The sequence below is a fragment of the Eucalyptus grandis genome, chromosome 8 (assembly GCF_016545825.1).
Source record: "Eucalyptus grandis isolate ANBG69807.140 chromosome 8, ASM1654582v1, whole genome shotgun sequence".
Classification (NCBI taxonomy): Eukaryota; Viridiplantae; Streptophyta; class Magnoliopsida; order Myrtales; family Myrtaceae; genus Eucalyptus; species Eucalyptus grandis.
In genome coordinates, this window is record NC_052619.1 from 24,618,966 (window position 1) to 24,637,560 (window position 18,595).

At 38.7% G+C, this 18,595-nt stretch overlaps 2 protein-coding genes across 2 annotated transcripts; both read right to left on the bottom strand.

Annotated features, from left to right (window-relative positions):
• Positions 1 to 4,149: 4,149 nt before the first annotated feature.
• LOC104416633 (ethylene-responsive transcription factor ERF109) lies at positions 4,150 to 5,200 on the bottom strand. The gene has a single exon (XM_010027995.3). The coding sequence runs from the start codon at positions 5,175 to 5,177 to the stop codon at positions 4,407 to 4,409; it is 771 nt and encodes a 256-aa protein (XP_010026297.2). The 5' UTR covers positions 5,178 to 5,200; the 3' UTR covers positions 4,150 to 4,406.
• A 4,152-nt stretch (positions 5,201 to 9,352) lies between these two features.
• Positions 9,353 to 13,894, bottom strand: LOC104457100 (caltractin). Its single transcript, XM_010072041.3, has 7 exons — positions 13,657 to 13,894; positions 12,144 to 12,261; positions 12,023 to 12,059; positions 11,919 to 11,946; positions 10,832 to 10,984; positions 10,647 to 10,749; positions 9,353 to 9,724 (listed from the first exon to the last, which is right to left on the bottom strand). The coding sequence occupies exons 1-7, from the start codon at positions 13,657 to 13,659 to the stop codon at positions 9,660 to 9,662; spliced, it is 507 nt and encodes a 168-aa protein (XP_010070343.2). The 5' UTR covers positions 13,660 to 13,894; the 3' UTR covers positions 9,353 to 9,659.
• Positions 13,895 to 18,595: the final 4,701 nt, after the last annotated feature.

Sequence of the window (18,595 nt, forward strand, 5' to 3'; positions counted from 1 at the left end):
AAATATTTTCACAATGAACGAAAATTCATATGTAATTTTAAAAGAGGCGTCAAGTTTTAAAAAAATTTTGAATCAGCCACCACCTCAACTCTCGTAGTTTTTTGGACTCAAGGTCCTATAGACGATCACAAGACCTCGAAGATTGGGCTCATCTTTTTGGGCCGAAGCTTGGGAAGTATTTGCAAGGAACCAAGTCTTTTAGATCAAATTAATCATAGCGGTTGATTTTGTGGGACTCATTTGAGACCTACAATGATTCTGATTCACCCGATCAAGTGAGCCGAGTCTAGAGAAGAGATTTCCTAAACTCTTGGAAGTCAAGACCCAAGAGAAGGTATCCTTGAGCTAGAATCTGGACCTTAGCACTTCCACTTGGTACATGAGGAGCAAATCAAGTGCTCATGCAACTAAACACAAAAATCGAGGTTGGGACACCTGGAGTGCCATAACTTGGCGTGGAGGGACACTTAGGCGCGTTTGTTTGTATTCTTTTTTTGTTTTTAAACACTTTTTCTGTTTTTTGTTCCAGGAACAAAAACAGCGTTTAAAACGCGTTTGGACGCGTTTCGTTCTTTTGTTATTTTGTTCCTAGAAAGAAACAGAAACAAAAACACAAATTTTGTATTTCTTGTTTCGAAACACTTTTGAGAAACACCTTTTTTTTTTTCTTTTTCTCTTATTTTCTTCTTCTTTTTTCTTTTGGCCGGTCGCTGCCTTGGCCATGGCCGGCGATCAGGCCGATGAGGGCCGGCGGCCTCGCCCGGCCACGGCGAGGCTCGCCGGCCAGCGAGGCCAAGGCTCGCCCGTCCCCGCGAGGCCGAAGCTCGCCGTAGCCGGGCGAGGGTCGGCCTCGCCATGGGCGGGCGAGCTCGACCACCAGATCCGGCGAGGCCAACCCTCGCCGGTCGCCGACCAAGGCCTTGGCCGACGACCAGCCAAAAGAAGAAAAAGAAAAATGAAAAAGAAAAAAAGAAAAAAGGAAAAATAAGAAAAAAAATTATCCAAATTTACCAAACATGTTTCTATTTATTTTTATTTCCAGAACAAATTTACCAAATGCGTTTTTTGTTCAAAAATTGTTCTCAGGAACGTAAACACTTTTTTCTATTTCGTTCCTAGAACAATTTTTAAACAACACAAACAAACGCACCCTTAAGTGCCATAACTTTAAAATGGAACACTTAAGTGCCAATATCGGAGTAAAATGGGACACTTAAGTGCCACTCCGGCAAAAATCCGGCCAAATGGCTAACGTGGCAATTTTCTGGCGAGTTTGATCTAAAACGACGTTGTTTTGTATGTTGACGTGACAGAAAAAATGCAAAAACGATGTCGTTTCGTGTCTGGCGTATAAATAATAATATAAAAATTAATTAAAATAGATTTTAAAATTATTTTATTTAAAATATTCAAAAAATTTAAAAAATTAAGAAAAGGGGGGAGGTCGAACGGGGCGGCGAGGGCTGAGCCCTCACCGCCGCCGCCTCCCACCATCGCCGGTCCTTCCGGCGGCGGCGGGGAGGTGGCGAGGGCCCGCGAGCCCTGGGCGAGGGCCGCGAGCCTCGCCGGGCGGGCGGGACCCTCGCCCTAGATATGGGGGAGGGCTCGCGTGGGGCGAGGGTCGCAGGCCCTCGCCGCCTCCCCGCCACCACCAAGAAGGGCCGGTGACGGCGGGGAGGCGGTGGCGGTGATACAAACTAAAATTCAAATAATACGAATCCATCCATCTCGAACAAGATGTCAAGAAAAAAAATTTAGAATTATGTCTAAAATATGTAGATACAAACTGAAATTCAACAATAATGAATACCTCTTACTTTCTTGCAATAAGAAAAGTAAAGATTAACAAACCTTTCTCCACAATTATGACTTATTCAATTACAAAATCATACGACAATCAAAGTTCAAAGCGTACAAGGTAATTATACATTCCGCAACAAAAAAAAAAAAAAGAAAAAGAAGAAGTTAATTGACTCTCATTTTTTGAGTTATTAATATTTTTATTTTTATTTGGGAACAATATCTACATAATCTTTTTCTTTGGCTAGAGAATAATATTCACTAAAAGTTGCAACTGTATTCTTCATATATTTCTTATTATTTGAATAGTATTGTAGGATTTGTTTCTTACTGGGTGAATATTGTTACTTTGATTTGTTTCTTAATTTGAACATGCAATAAAGAATTATACAAATCTCAAAAAAAGAAAAAGAAAAATCGGGTAAAAATGAAATCGGTTGAGGAAATCAACATTCCTGTGTTTGTTCATCTTTTAAACTTAATAGATTTATAGAATGACATTAACGATTTCTTTTTTAGTATGTGATAATATTTTTTTACTTGTAAGTAACAATGTTTGGATTGTGTTAAAATTTTGGAGGGTTTTTCAAGGATGACCTTGAGTCTTATGTGCACAAACATAAGAAATTATCAGTTTGATCACTTGTTTTTTACTTGTGATTTTTTATTAGTAGGATTCTCATTAATATTTTTTTTTTTTAAATAAAAGTAAACGAAGGATCCCTTGGAAATGTGTGGTCACTGTCTAATTGTTCGGACATCAACTGAGATTTTCCCTAAATTATTTTCAATTCTTTTTAGAAATAGTTTTTTGAGTAAGACAATGACATTTAGTAACTATACAAAATTCCTATTATAAGAATAAAAAAAATAGGAATGTGTTTGGTATAATCTATAAAAAAAAATTTTGTGACGTAGAATTTCTTTTTACTTTTTAAGAATTTTTTTCTTTTATTTTCTTCTTCTTGCTTCCCACTCATCGCCCACCACCATCGGGTAGGGGGCGGTGGTAGGGTGGTGGCGGGCGGTGAACAAGAAGAAGAAAAAAAAAATTGATTTATTTCTAAAAATTATTTTTGAGTAAGAAGTTACTTTTTTTCAATTTCTTATTTTAGTTGCGAATCTATTTGGCTACTTTTCTATTATAGATAATAGAAAAATTAACTGATGTTATTAAATAAATTTTTATTTTTTTATTTTTTATTTCAAGGAGCAAAAGAACATAGCGACAAAATGCACTACTTTATTGGTCAACTATGTAATGGGTGCTAAACCGAGCCCATCAGATGTACGGCCTAGATTTTTTTTTTAATCTTTTTGCATTATACGGCCCAGATTGAAAAGGTAGTTGACCGAACTTAAGTTTGACGCGTAGCTCATTGTTCATGAGGTGTCGGCTGATTGGATTGATAATGTCCGTAGAAAAAAAACAAAGAATGCCTTCTTTCTTACTGGTTGTCTAAATCCCCACAGGCCATTTTGAATATTTTATGCTCAAATGTTCACAAACTTTGTATAAGTTAATGAAAAGAGCCGTACTTTCAACCAATATTACTATTATTATTATTTGCTTTTGTAAGTGTGTTTCAGTCACCTATTATAGTGCTCCATAAGCATTTAACAATTTACTGGTGCAACTACGTTGTTAACTCTTCCTATATTTTTGCCTGATCTCTAATTCGCATGAATCGGGACAATCACAGACAATTGGGATAATCACAACCCCTAATCTTCTAAATTACCTATGGATCCCCATGAATATTCTCTCTGCTGTGAGTGCGCTTTGGTGGCTACATTCCGAGTCAAAATTTGTCAACGCGAGGAAGACAATTCACGAAGCGCCGGACAGGTGTGTGATTATCTTTTGGCCTTTTCGCCAAACTGAAAACCTAGCTAGCATTTTAGCTTGACGAACTCCCCACGTTTGCCAAACTTGATTTGACATCTGAATTTGACCGTTTTCTTGTTGTGTTTTCCCCGTGGACGCAGACAATCTATCCACGAATAAAATCGCTTTGAGAAGAGACAAATGTCGCGCGCTGCCTGCACGAAGCCGTCCCTTTCGTCAACATGAAAACACAAAAAGATAAAAGAAAGGGAAGCCGTCCAATCTATAATCGGACGGCCAGGTTCTAAGTTCTAACCACTTCACGTTTGACCCGATTTTTCTTTAGAAGCCCGAAGCGCTGGCGCAGGTCTTCAAGCTGATCTTTTTCTCTTTACCTTGACTAAATATAGAATTGTCGGATTAGATAGGGCAGCACGTGTAATTTTAAATAGTACCTAGAAGTATCGAAGTTCGCTGGTAAATGTGGTGAGAGAAAGAGGAATCCAATTTCTCCACGAAGTGCTACAAAGTGCTCAAGTCAACCGAAAACTCTACCCCTCGAAACTTACAGAAAAGAATAACCAAAGTACAGATTAAATTTCTTACGCAAACTCTGATTTGTCCTACATTGCATGGATCATGCACATCCGAGTCCATACGAATTCTCAATCACGTGGACCCCACACGGCGCCACGACAATCTACGATTCGAGTGACGTCTGTCCGCGTGATCGGTGCAAAGCATGCAGCTCTCTCTCTCTCTCTCTCTCTCTCTTCGTTCATGGAGGCAAGTGCATGACCGGCCACTGCTCCAGCTCCTCCTTCTCAAGCTTCTCCCAGAACTCGCTCGCTCCTCTCTCGTCATCACGCTCGAAAGACGGAGCTTTTTCACGGACATCGTTACTCTCTCCCCCTTCCGCCCTCGCTTTGATCGTTTCTTCAGCCTCGCCGTCCTCCATCATGTCCCTGCTCTTGCCGGCACCGGTGCTCGTGCAGTCATTCGGCAGCAGTGGGAAGTTCAGCTTGGCCCGCGCACCGCGGAACTCGAGCGCCGCCCTGTCGTAGGCCCGGGCCGCCTGCTCCGCCGTCTCGAACGTCCCGAGCCACACCCGCGCCGCCCTCCGCGGGTCCCGGATCTCCGCCGCCCACTTCCCCCACGGCCTCTGCCGCACTCCCCGGTAGAAGCCCTTCCTCTTCCTGCCGGCGCTCTTGTTGCTCTGGCCCACACCGAGCGCCTGGGCAGCCTTGGCGGGGTCCCCGCCGCCCTGCACCGCCATGGCGACTCTGCCCGGCGCGAAGAAGTTGCACCCGAGGCACCCGTCGATCCTGCACACCTGGCAAGTGGCCACGTCGGGAAGCGAGAGGAGGCCCGGGGCCCGCTGCTCCGCGGCGGTCCCGTCGGCGGAGAGGGGCGGCGGCGTGGACGACTGGAAGGCCGGGATCGGCTCGGGCCGCGTGGAGCTGCTCCCGGATATCACGTGCTGGAGAGCGTTAACCATGATGCCGTGTTCGTCGTCTCGGGTCATGCCGAGGTCGTGCGATTGCTGCATGTCGAACGAGCGAGGCTTGGGAATTTGCAATGACTTCGGGCGTACGATTGACGTCTGAAGGTTTTTATACACGAAAAAGGCGAAAAGGGCGCTAAGGAGGAGTCTACACGTGGCGTCCAAAGCAGGGGGCCCACGCGCCACATGGAGAGACGGTGGGGCGTGTGATGTGGCGATGATATAGTCAGCCACGTAGGGCGTGGTGACCGCGATCCGCGGGTGACAGGCGGACACGTGGCGGGAGGAGGTACCGGGGTTGCGAGCTTCGGAGAAATCGGGTTCGGCTTCCTTCTTCTTCGGGAAAGAGACGGATTGGTTGCAAATCTTGTGTACGGGAAAATGTCTTTTTTTTTTTCTTTTTCTTTTTGATAGAAAGTACGGGAAAAGGATCTCACAAGAAGAGAGAATGGCAAAATCCTGTTTTGTCCTTTGGTACGGGTTACGTTTCCACCGCCAACTACTTTGTCAACAACATTGGACTAAGGGGGCAAAAAATAAAAAAAAAATTATGCTTGTCTCCATCCAATTCTTATCATTATTGATCATTCTCTTTTTTTATTAGAGATAAGTACAATAAAATCCTAAAACTTATTATGAAAATACAATTAAGTCTTAAAACTTGTAAAAAATACAATCAAGTCCTAAAATTTGTCAAAATAGTTCAATTGAGTCATAAAATTAACACCGTCAATCTTATTAATGGAAAATGCTGACATGGGCGACGTAGCATTTTAAATGATTTTTTATTTTCCACATGGCTTTTTAAAATAATTTTTATTCAATTTTTTAAAAAATTATATTTAAAAACTAAAATTCATTTAAAAAACTGTTAAAAAAAGAAAAAATAAAATGGCGGTGATGGCGGTGGCGGCGGATCGGCGACCATCGCCAACCCTTTGGTGATGGGTAGCGTCGATGCCGACCAAATTTATTCTACGAATAGTTCCAAATCAAGGTCATAAGCCCGAATCGCATTCGACATGAGTTTGATTTAATAAAACACAAGAGTCGTTCATTTGTTCATCTTGCATGGCACGCCTTCGGGCCTTTCATCCGGCTAAAAGTTAAATATAACATGAATTGGTTGATGCTTGAAATGTATGGACACATAATGGACTTATATGCTAACATTAATGGATGTCGGGTCGTTGCCTAGGTAAATTCCCAGATACCATCCTAATATTGAGATCGTGGATGATGCCAGCCCAAGTGAGATCAATGCCTGGGGGTTGCCCTAGATGTCGTCCTAATAATGAATCGGGACGATGCCAATTGCCAAGGGGGGACCGATGCTTGTTTATTACTAGAAGAGTCAATTGATTTCAACTAATATGATACTAAAAAAGAATAATTAAAGTCTATGTGTGGTCCATGACTAATACATGTGTGATGGATGCAAAAGCTGGGTTTGTTTGATATGTATTGTTAAGTTCTTACATCAATTTGAGCATATATTTGAATTGAGTCATTTAGTGTTTGAATGGGTTTCATAAAATGTGAGCATCCCTTTTTATGATCGAAATGATAATAAGTCACGGATCCTTGGAAAGCTTGTTCATCTTTGATTCTTGAAAGCACATAGATAGTTGAGAGCCTTTCATATGCAAATCTTGCTATTGATTTGCCATCGACAAGTGGGTGGTGATCTTGTATTCGACAATCGATAGTGAAATGTCCTCCTATAGAAGAATTAGGGATTTCTACTTACCGAGTCATCGACTTACTCTTGTTATTCTCACAATTTCAGGTGTGTGATGGGTGAATCGGGGTCCAAGAAGGGAAGGAATCTAGCATGGGGGCCACTTTTGTGAGCAGATCGGTAAAAGAGCTAGGCCCCAGCCCTTTTGATTGACTATATATGAAAACAAAAATAAATAACCCAGGACTAGGATGGGCATGTAATCAAAATAGTTTTTGATGTGTGAATATGTATATGTATATGTTGCTTTTATTTGCTTGGCCTGCATATATCTTGCCCAGCTTCCATGTTTGTTTGTATGGGGATTGTTTATGATTGCTTCTATATGTGCTTAACTAAAGATAAAAGACTTTTGGGATATTTGACGTTGCCTGGGTGTCAATGCTAACCTGCCAGGTCATGCTCTCATGCCAGAGATGGGGTGGGGGTGTGACACAATCAATCACCTACCATCGTCGAGACTAGTGGAGATTGGCCATAGGTGAAATGGAAAGGAAAAGTGCAAAAAAGAAAAGAAACAAAAAAGGAATAAATAATATACTTTTTTAAAAAATTGCAAAAAATGTCCACGTTAATGTTGGATGCACCAGCCATGCCATGTACATAACTCGCTAATGAGACTGCCGCATTAATAATTTTCAATCAAAATTGATGAAATAATTATATTGAAAAATTGTCACAAAATTTAGGAATAAATTGATAAAATTAAAAAAAAATTATGATTGAATTAGTAGTTATATAATGAATATAAGATTTTTTGGACTATTATTGCCCAATAAAGTCCAAGTCTTTAATATGTGCAAGTCACAAGAAAATAGTATAATTTTGCACATAATGAGTGGGCCTTAAATGGGCAACTTTCACATCTTTAGTTGCGAACTATAAACCACGAACTCTCTTCGGAAGCCTTTGTGTCATGCTGAATACTTTGACATGTATTCGACACTTCTTAATACTCGGTTAACATGTGTCAAAAAATCCAACACTCAATCAACTTTCTCAACACTCTAAAAACTCTAATCCAGAATTCTTGACAAGCGAATTTGGAATTCCGACCTTTAATTTTGATCTATACAGAGTCAATTTTAAAAAAATTAATAAATAAGAAATCAAAATGTAAATTATAATAAAACAGGAAAGAAGAAAAACTTATTCTTGTCCTCTTTTGATTCTCACTTTTCATGACACGCAATTCATCCTCCAAGTTTATTTTTTTGTCTTCTCTTCTGACACGCTTTGACATGCGAGTCCATGAATTTTTTTTTTTTTTTTTACTTCAAGTTTTATGAATTTGTCAAATTGAAATAATAAATGATATTAACAAATCGTAGATTATGTTTTTAGTGCAAATTCATTCTAAACTCTTTTTTTATTATCTATTTATTTGTGAGTTTGAATCAAATTAATTTAATTAAAATAGTCATAAAAATGATAATTTATTATGTATATATAAAAACATGTATTCGATATACAACATGTCGAAATTGTCTATTTTTACAAAATAATATGTTAGCATATCGTGTTGTGTTGTGTCATGTGTCACTATCGGTGTTACTTAAGCTACAACTCGAATTCCCCAACCAATTGCGCTAACCTTGAAGAGTTCTCAAGCCCAAATTTATATACACCAAATCGATTAGAGCTGTTTAACATAACGTATTAGTCCCCGAGCCTTATAAAATGTACTATTGCGATAGCAAGTCCCCGAGCCTTATAAAATGTACTATTGCGATAGCAATCAACCTATAATTGATACCTGCAAAAGACATTTTTCACGGAAGAAAGTAGTATTATAAAAATAAAATAAAAATAAAAATAAAAATAAAAATAAAGCACGAGATCTTGACACTCCAAAATTAAAACATACCCTTTACCAGTGAATTCACACGAGATGCATAATATTCTTGAATTTCAGAAATCATCAATCGGACAAACCCTTACAAATGACAGTCTCAGATTGTCATTCTTGCAAACATCGTAAAAGTTCCTGATGCTTAAGAACTATATTCATTTTCAGAAGACCACAATTAGCATTAGCGCGAAAGCACCACAAATTAAGTCGTCATAAATTGTCACGAGTAATGCCGTGGGACAAGCTGAGAAAGAGCCAATAATTTGGAGGCTAGCAAGCAAATATCAAGCGAGAGAGAGAGAGAGAGAGAGAGAGAGAGAGGGAAACACGTTGAAAATGAGACGAAGAACATGGAAAGGAAGGGCTTGCCTAGAAGTAACTAGTGCAAACCCCAAGCTTGCCACTCTTTCCAGTCATATTAGTTTCTTTCTTTTATTTTCAAACCTCAAATCGCTTACATAATGTTGTTTCCTGAAGAATGATTTAGAGCAAGCAAAGTTTCATACAATGTAAAAGAGCAAAGATGGGACTGAAATACGAGCAATGAGCAAAGTAGCCCAAAGGCTCAGGAATACCAGATAAAAGGTATTCCTCAGCTAAAAAGTACTCGAAAATATTGCAACACCATCAAAACAACATGCAAGTAGAATAGCAGATGTGAATCCAGATCATTATATGAAGCATACATAACTAGGAAACTATTCTACTTAAACCAGACACAGCATAATCTTCAACGCACGACATAAAGAAAGCTGTGAAAGAGGTAGGTTTTGCCAAAAATACAAGATAGAAGTATCAATCTAGCAGGTCTCAAACCCATAAGTCCTTTCTTATGTGCACTGTATGTACAAACAGATCACACATATAGAATGCCGCACATCCATCACTAAGTAGGAAACCTTAAGCTCATGTAGAGGTTCACAAACTGGAAGCACTAAAAGCCTAATCGTGTCCTCCCCATCATCTGAATGAACTCGTTCATATCAACTTCACCGTCACCTGCATGGTTTGGAAAATAAAAGAGCGGGTCAGAATTAAGTTTCTTTTTTGCACTGCAAAAAATTCAAGCATAAAAGAAGCAAAAAGTGATGGAATGGAACAGCTTTGACTCCGTGAAGAATTACAAGGACAGTAGTACTGAGGAATTCCCAATATCAAAACCTTGTGTATACAAGTGGCAAGCACAAAATTTTTTAATTATCCTGAAAAGCCTACGGCTGCATTCAGCTAGTTACATCAAACTCCACATCAGATAAAACAGTACTCAAAAGTAATCCTTGAGATTTCCCCTGTACAGTCTCTTGTTTGGAGAATGATGCATATAAAGCTGCATTCTTATTCGGTGTTTTGATAGGGTATAGGGCCACCAACCCAACATTCTCGGGTATTTGGCTTGTCTAACATCAAATCAAAGCATATCTATAAGGCCAAAGTACCAAATCTGACTAGTACCTATTTGCATCTTCTTACACCCCTTAATCGATCCCCAAAAATGTGGGGAGTCAGTGGAGAATTACAACACCCAGAAGAAAAACCTAGCAATGTTCAAACGTTAAAAACAAAAGAAAACAAACACCACTCATCCCTAGACATCAATTTTGGATGTTTTTGAAGAGGAATCAATACATAATATGTCTGGATCCTTTACAGGATAATAGCTTAGAGAAAACTGAACCAGCCTACCCTGTATCTGTTTAAAGCATGTTTTAATTCATTTTTATGCACTACATTAGACGAACAACAATTTAGTTGTAATTTTACTGCATGTGAAGTTGATTAAAGCTTTACATTTCAAATCATTCAGTATGGACCAAATCTTGAACCACAGACGGGGAGAAAATCTGATATCCAATGTCAAAACCGACAGGCATAATTGTAGAATAGATAGTTAAAAACAAACTATGGAAGGCATTGAACTTACGATCCTGGTCTGCCTCCCCAATCATCTCCTGAATATCTCTGTCTGTGAAGTGTTCACCCAGCTCCTTTGAAATTCTCCTAATATCTTCAAAAGATATTTTTCCCTGATCTCCAGGGGAACACATGGAATCAGAACAAAGAGATGATCACAATACAATGTTTTAATCCAAAAGCACAGAAGCTCACATTGTTATCTTGGTCAATAAGGTGGAAAGCTTTCGTGAGCTCCTCCTTTGTGTCCCTTTCTCCAATTTTGGCAGTCATCATATGTTCAAATTCATCATAATCAATTGAACCACTTCCATCCTTATCTACATCAGCAATCATTTTACTGATTTGCTGCAATGACATGAAATAATGAATTATTCAGGCATTCAATGATCCACAGAAGCAATATCCCATCATAACCACAAAAGAGAAGGGACACATTTTGAAGGATATTGTCTAACAGATTATATGTCAGTTAGAAGAGGCACTTGTGGTAACATGGGACTTCTTCTTAGTGTGTGCAGGAAACCACAGAACGCAACAGCAGAGAGGCAAAAGAGAGAGAGAGACTAACTTCAATGCCAAATTAGTGTTTTCTTTCCTGCCAGAAGTTTGTTTACACAGAGGTGAAACGGCAATAAGGTACAAAGCCATGAAAAGCAGCTCCAGCCATCAAATTAGCGATGCAGCAATCTAAACTCACCCCAGTAAACTCACATCCAATCATGGTAAATGCAGCAAAACTACAGTGGAATAGACAGGGCCTACATCCCGTACTCAAGAACATGAATCACAAATATTGTGAATATTATTCTAATAGTACTGAAAATACCAGACCTGGATAACAGAAGGACAAAAACATTAATTTTGCTTCCATTGTTCAGAATTAACTTCACCATTTAAACCTCATGCCATATGACATGTGTGCTCACAAAAGTATCTAAAAAAATCAATAGTCATTCTTTCTCGAAGCAACTTTCTTTCATGCATCAAAGTCAACATATATACAGTATATCGACACTTTAGCACAGTGAAGTTCTTCTCCAAATTTCCCACCTATAGTAAATGGGTTTGACTACTTGGTTGACAAGTTATGATACAGTGTGCCAAACAGTGGCCTAGAGCATCTTTTTGGCTACAGTTCAGTTAAATGAATCAGCCATGTCACAATCAAGGGAAACAAAACCTAATGCATAACACCCAAACTGCATTCAGTTTCTGCATGTGGCATGATCTAGAATGTGCTAAGAGATTTTCAGAAAATGCATGCAAGGATAGAATTTACCTCCTCTGTCATCTCAAATCCAAGCGCCCTGTTCAAAGATCAGTTTAGTGACATTTTAAATATCAAAGGTGGAAGTATTTGTAAAAGCAACCTTAGTTCATTACCTCATTGCAACATTCAACTCTCTGGCATCGATAGTGCCTAGACAGAAATGTAAATATAATTACCCAGTGGAAAAGTCAACAGACAAATCCACTGTTTTCAAGCAGAAAATTATCTTAATACCTGAACCATCAGTATCAAAAAGTTCAAATGCTTCTCTGATCTCTTGTCTCTTCTGTTGAGTTAAATTATGATGCCTCCCTCTATTCTTGTCTTTCCTAGAGGGTCCCCTTTGAAGACCCTGTTCAAACAGCAAAATAGAATCTCACAATCATTAAATTTACAAATGTAACACACGTCCATCAAGTGACACAATAGCTGTTAAATCATTAGTTGAGCTGCATAATTATCTTAAACTCAAGTAATTAGACACTAGAACCCTCACTCATCTTCAAAGAATCCTTCATGTGCCCCTCAGTCATGTCGTGCTGTGTTTTATGGTCATGACAACATTAGAAATCAAAGAAACAGCAAGTAAGCTTAAGGCATGCACTCAAGTTTTCATGCTTTTTTGTGGGATCAAGTAAATTCAAAGAGCATACCGAGAGATCTCCTTTTACTAGAAAAATGGATGAAAAGTGATGCTAAGTTTTTTACTTCCAAGGACCATTAGTACTTCCTTATAATTTTAGGACGAGTTTGGACAGACTTCACTTTTCACATTTTACTTAATTGAAACTTGCAACAAACGCACTTTGAACTTTTTCTTAACCTGTAACACCTGATACTTACACAATAAAAGAACATGACAAGTAGAAAAACATATAATCTTATCACAATTTGTTTCTAATAAATTTGGATAATGCTCCCTGTAACTAAATCATCCTGAAGGAGTACAGGTATGCAGAATAAACAGCAGGTGAAAAGCCAAGGTAAGACGGGGAGAGAATTTTTTGTAAGAAAGCAAAGCATTGCTTTTTCTGTAAGCATGAACATCCATGCCCCTAATGTCCTCTAAAACAGGTGCACAGGCTCACCCAGGTGCCATAGTCGTAATGTTCATGCGTAGTCGAAAGCCAACTAAACCCTCAATCACGAACGAGGGATTCAGGAAACACGTGCAAAACTTGTAAAGAGTTCGACCGAGAAGAACTTAACGAACAATTCTCAACTCAACTCAAACGAAATTCAACTCTCCCAAATGATGGAAGAAAGAGCGACATAGACTTGGAGAGCTCCCTATATGTCCAGATTGCTTAAGCGAATCTCTTCGCCCCACCAGGTCTCCTCTACAGCCAAATCACTCTCAAAATCGAGAGGCAAGCAGCGAACTGCAGCGCACCTCACAAGACCAAAATTCTAGCCTAAATCGGCCCACCATGTTTTCTCACCGCTCCGTATCAACGAATCGCCGAAACAATCAGAAAAATCGGACGATCGACCTCGCAATCTCTCCGCCACAACAACTCCAATCAAGATATAACCTCGACCGCGCACGACGGATCCGCCGCAGTACGGCGACCGGCTGAACGAAACGATCTTCCCGGATGCAAAACCCCCCGCCCCGGGACGACGTCGCCGACGGTTTCCCGGCGGTTACCGATTCGAAGGGGATAAGGACGAGCGGCAGAAGTAACGACATCGGAGAACGGACGAGATTTCGGTTTCCATTAGCAGCGAGGAAAGAGAGACTCACCATGGCTTCGTGTCTCCGGTCGGCTGATCCGGCTAAGCTTGGTCCGAGCTCGGAAGCGCGAATCGGAGATCGCGAGGAGAAGCTTCGTGGCGAAGCGAAAACTCGAAATGGGAAGAGAAGAAGAGACTTTCGAGAGGAGCGCTTGTCGATTCCGATGATGAAAAGAAATGGCCGAGTTGAATGGGCGCGATGACGGAAACGCGTCGGCCGTTTCCAGATCCGGAAGCGAACGGGGCCGTTAAAGCCCAATACGCGAATGAATCGGCCCGTAAGTCATTCGTGTATTGGGCTTTAATGGCGGTCGTTGGATTTGGTTTACGAACTGTCTATAAGAAGGGGTGAGTAGTTCTGGGTTGCATTTGAAATCCGGAATCTAATTGTTGGAACTGGTTCCCTAATTTTATTGAACTTGAAATTTAGTATGTATACTCAAGAACCTTGAACCTACCTTGTCACGTGTTATAAGGTCCATTTCAAGGTTTATCTAAGTTTCAATTGTATTATAAATTGAATGATTGTAGTGAATCATTAGCTCTAACCACCACAATTTGCTATAATCCATTAATCATGACTTATATCTAAATAAACCAAAAATATGAAATATTAACAAAGTAAAAATTTTAGTTATAAATATCATTAGTAATGGATATTCATAGTGGTTCTAGATTGCACATTCATCACTCGATCTCATGGAATATCATAAGATTACCAAAAACGTAGAACAAGAAAAACACAAAGAATTGTTCCAAATTCCAAGTGGGTCACTAGAACTAATTTTCCAATTTTTGAAACTTGAAACTTACAATGCATGCCATAGAATTTAAAACTAGTTTGGTTCTCGGTTCTACTTTGGAACCATGCTCATATATAGTTATAAGACAAGATCAAACACCTAGAGAAACAATTAAATATTGTAGTTTTTACAAAACTTAGGCTATGTTCGTTTAGTAGAAAATGAATGATTTGATAAATATTTTTCTAAATATCGTTGCTTATATCATCTACAAAAACAAGACCAACTAGAAATATTTTTACTATCAGCCACAGAATTCGCATTTCTTGGGCAATAACCTAGGCCTACTTTTGAAAATCTTGATAACAGGGAGGAACATATGTCAATCAGAGCATTTGCTTCCCAACTAAATTGCCCTTCATTCTGTGGTGTAGTTATTAGATCCTCACAGTCTGGCTCTACCTCCACACGACTTAACCTATTCTGGTCAATGTACTTGAGAGCAGCAAGTAAAGCTAGGGCTTCGATCTGTGCCAGAGAGATAGCTCGGACGAACTAGGTAAAGCCATTGACAAGGCAACTAGAATAGTCTCGACAGATGAAAGAGATTGCACCCTTCATCGACCCTTCGCCGAGAGACCCTTCTACATTAATTTTCAGGATCCCCTCTGCCAAAGCTATCCAAACTTGTGCTGAGGTGAGATTTCCTCTGTCCTTTCTTATTTTTTTTAGCATTTTGTTGCATGATCCGACTTGATTCCATAGTGTTTCTTGCGTTTGGTTTGCTGCCCCTAAATCAGGTTGTTTTGGGCATTCCAAATATGCCAAAGAGCAGTCGCCACCATCTCTAATTTAGGTAGGTCAATCGAATTACTCATGAAATTCATCAACCAACTATCAATCTGTGTAATACCTTGTGTTAAACTTTTGGATTTTGAGACTAGGGTTGGACCATATGAGATCTGTCCAATGGCACCATAAGAATATGTGTTCGATCGTTTCCACTTCACTTCTACACAAGTCACATACGGGATCAAGTAAAATATTGGTCTTCCACAGATTTTTTCTTGAATAGGATGGCATTTTGACATATACTCAATAGAAAGATCTTTACTTTTGTGCATGTCTGCAAATTCTGTATTGCATTCCATAAGGATCTGGGGGTTTGGTAAGATGTTGATGGTTGAACTTGTCGTGCCTTGTTTCCTGTTTCTTGTCTGAGGTTATTGTATCCATTCTTTAATGAGAAACTTCCACATCTGGTGCCCATTCACACTAGTTCATCACTTGAATCTTAACACTTGATTGGAATAGCTAGGATCTCCTATATATTCATCAAATGAATTATTCAGAAGTTGCTCATTCCAGCATTCCTCTTCAAAATTCATCAACTCTAAGACAAATTGTGGGTTGTTTCTTTTCTCTAGACCTTCAATTATTCCCCTCATCAACCGTTTATTTGTTTTGATTTTAACGATTTCACCATTTTCTATTGCCCACATTACTTCGAGATTGCTTCTTTTCTCATCAAAAGACTTTGCCAACCCCAAGAGGGTCTTGACCCTTTCTTAGCATTTACAATTAATATACAATCCTTTTAGCAACTTACTCCATAATGCATCTAGGTTTTTCATCAATCTCCAAGCTTGTTTTCCCAAGAGGGCTCTGTTGACAATAATTAAATCCCCGAAACCCATCCCTCTTTTGGCTTTTGTTGTTTTCATGACTTCCCATCTTTTTCGATATAAACCAATTTTTTTCACTATTTTTCCACTAGAAATCTGCAATTTTTTGCTCAATAGCCTTGCAAATAGACATTGGGATTTTAAAAATTGACATTGCATGATATGGTAAAGCTTGAACCACTAATTTCAGTAAAATTTGCTTTGCTTGCTTTGGACACAATATGTTCCTTCCATGCTTCCAACTTACTTCATAATGCATCTGGGTTTTTCGTCAATCTCCAAGCTTGTTTTCCCAAGAGGGCTTTGTTGATAATAATTAAATCCCCGAAACCCATCCCTCTTTTGTCTTTTGTTGTTTTCATGACTTCCCATCTTTTCCGATATAAACCAATTTTTTTCACTGTTTTTCCACTAGAAATTTGCAATTTTTTGCTCAATAGCCTTGCAAATAGACATCGGGATTTTAAAAATTGACATTGCATAATATGGTAAAAATTGAACCACTAATTTCAATAAAATTTGCTTTGCTTACTTTGGACACAATTTATTCCTTCCATACTTCCAACTTCATATTTACTCTACTAAAATCCAAGCAAACCTTTGTCTCTTAGAATTTCCCTAATCACATGGAATGCCAAGATACTATCTAGTATGACCATTTTTGGTATTCTTAATGCTTTCACCATGTTGTTTTTCTTATCGTCGAGGGCAACCCTTGCTGAAAAATATACTTCATTTATTCAAGTTTACGACTTGTCTAGTGGCATAGCAATACTAGTTAAGAATAGTCGAAACATTTTTGCACTCCTAAATGGTTCCATCTGGGAAAAAGATGGAATCGTTCTCAAATAATAAGTGGGAAAGGGTTGGATAGAACTTGTTCATTTCAGTTCCTTTTATATCTCAATTAGTCATAACATTCTCTATCAAAGAGGATAAACAATTTGAAACCAGGACAAAGAGGTAAGGAGACATAGGATCTCCTAGTCTAATGCCTCTAGTTGGGTTGAAAAGAAAATAAAAAGGAGAGGCTCTCCATTTAATTTCACACTAAAGGATACTAGTATCGCATTACATAACCCAACATAGCCATCTCTCATAAAAACCCATTTACAGCAAACATGCCTTCAGAAAAATCCTATTCCACCATATCATAAGTCTTTTGTATATCCAATTTTAGAATAATCTGAAATTTTCCATTTCATTTCCTTACTCTCAATTGGTGCAACATCTCTTGCACAATAGATATATTTATCTTGGATTTGCCTGCCATTAACAAAGGCACTTTGTTCTCTAGAAATCAACTCTGGCATCAAGGATTTAAGCCCTATTTGTCATTATCTTTGAGATTATCTTATACGTAAAATTGCAAAGGCTAATTGGACAGGAGTTAAGCCCTATTTGCCATTATCTTTGAGATTATCTTATACTACTCAATTCTTTCTGGGTTGGGTTTTTGGTACAGGAGTTATATGGGTTTTGCTCAAAGCTGAATCTAGGATTCTTGATGTGAAAAATTCTTTAACGGCCATAAAAACATCCTCTTTTATCACTTCCCAATGATGATGGTAGAATAATCCATTTAAACCATCAGGACCAAGAGCCTTATTCTTTCTAAGTTGAAACGTAGCCGTCTTCACCTCTTCCATGGTTAGTTTGCCACCAAAAAATTGTTCATTTCATCACCAACTCTTATGGGACATAGGTTCAGTATAGGTTCAAAGTTTTTGGCCCTACCAAGGTATATAGGTCCTTGAAGAAGGAGATTGTCAAGTTTTGAAGTTGCTACTTATCATTTATCCAGTTATCTTTTGAGAATCTTAGCATCAAAATTCTATTTCATTGCCTCATCTTGACAAAGGTGGCATGAAATTATCTTGTATTCTTATTCCCTCATTTTGATCATTTAATCCTAGACCTTAAACCCCAAGACATTTCCTCTCTCCTCCATAGATTTTCAATTTCCTCTTGTATATTTTGAATTCTACTACTATCTTGAGGGATGTTGGTTATATTAGTTAAACTTTGTAGCTCTTGCTTAACATCATCACAATAAGCCACTTGTTTGTTGCTTTTGCCCATCTCTTCACAATATGTTGTGTTTGAATGCTTGTAACACTTACCAAATGTGTCAAGATGCATAAAGTAGGCTCACACTACCATCTTTGTATTGCAAATAAGTTGCAATTACATGCAAAGATAGAATCACTTGGACAAAAATGGATAGTATACTTCCTTTCACTACTTTCGGTTCCCACAACATAACTGTGTAATGACCAATTAGTTTTCAATATAAAAACATGTTTAGATAGAAGTATGCAAGGAAAAGTATGAAAAAAAATCATGAGCCTATTACATTGGTACTAATTCAATTCTAAACCTTTCAATTAAATAAATTTAATCATAAACGTTTTCACATTTGTACCAATTTAGTCTATATGGTCAATTTTGATTGGTTGACACTGATGTGGACATTGGTCGGTAACTAGATGTTAACGTGGTAATTTTTATTTTTTATAGA

Bases quoted from the DNA above. Each gene is read 5' to 3' on its own strand.
- LOC104416633 (XM_010027995.3), bottom strand. From the start codon at position 5,177: ATGCAGCAATCGCACGACCTCGGCATGACCCGAGACGACGAACACGGC.
- LOC104457100 (XM_010072041.3), bottom strand. The intron at 10,750-10,831 runs GTGAGCTTCTGT...CCTGGAGATCAG, and splicing joins TTATTGACCAAGATAACAAT to GGAAAAATATCTTTTGAAGA. The intron at 9,725-10,646 runs GTAAGTTCAATG...CAAACCATGCAG, and splicing joins TGGGGAGGCAGACCAGGATC to GTGACGGTGAAGTTGATATG.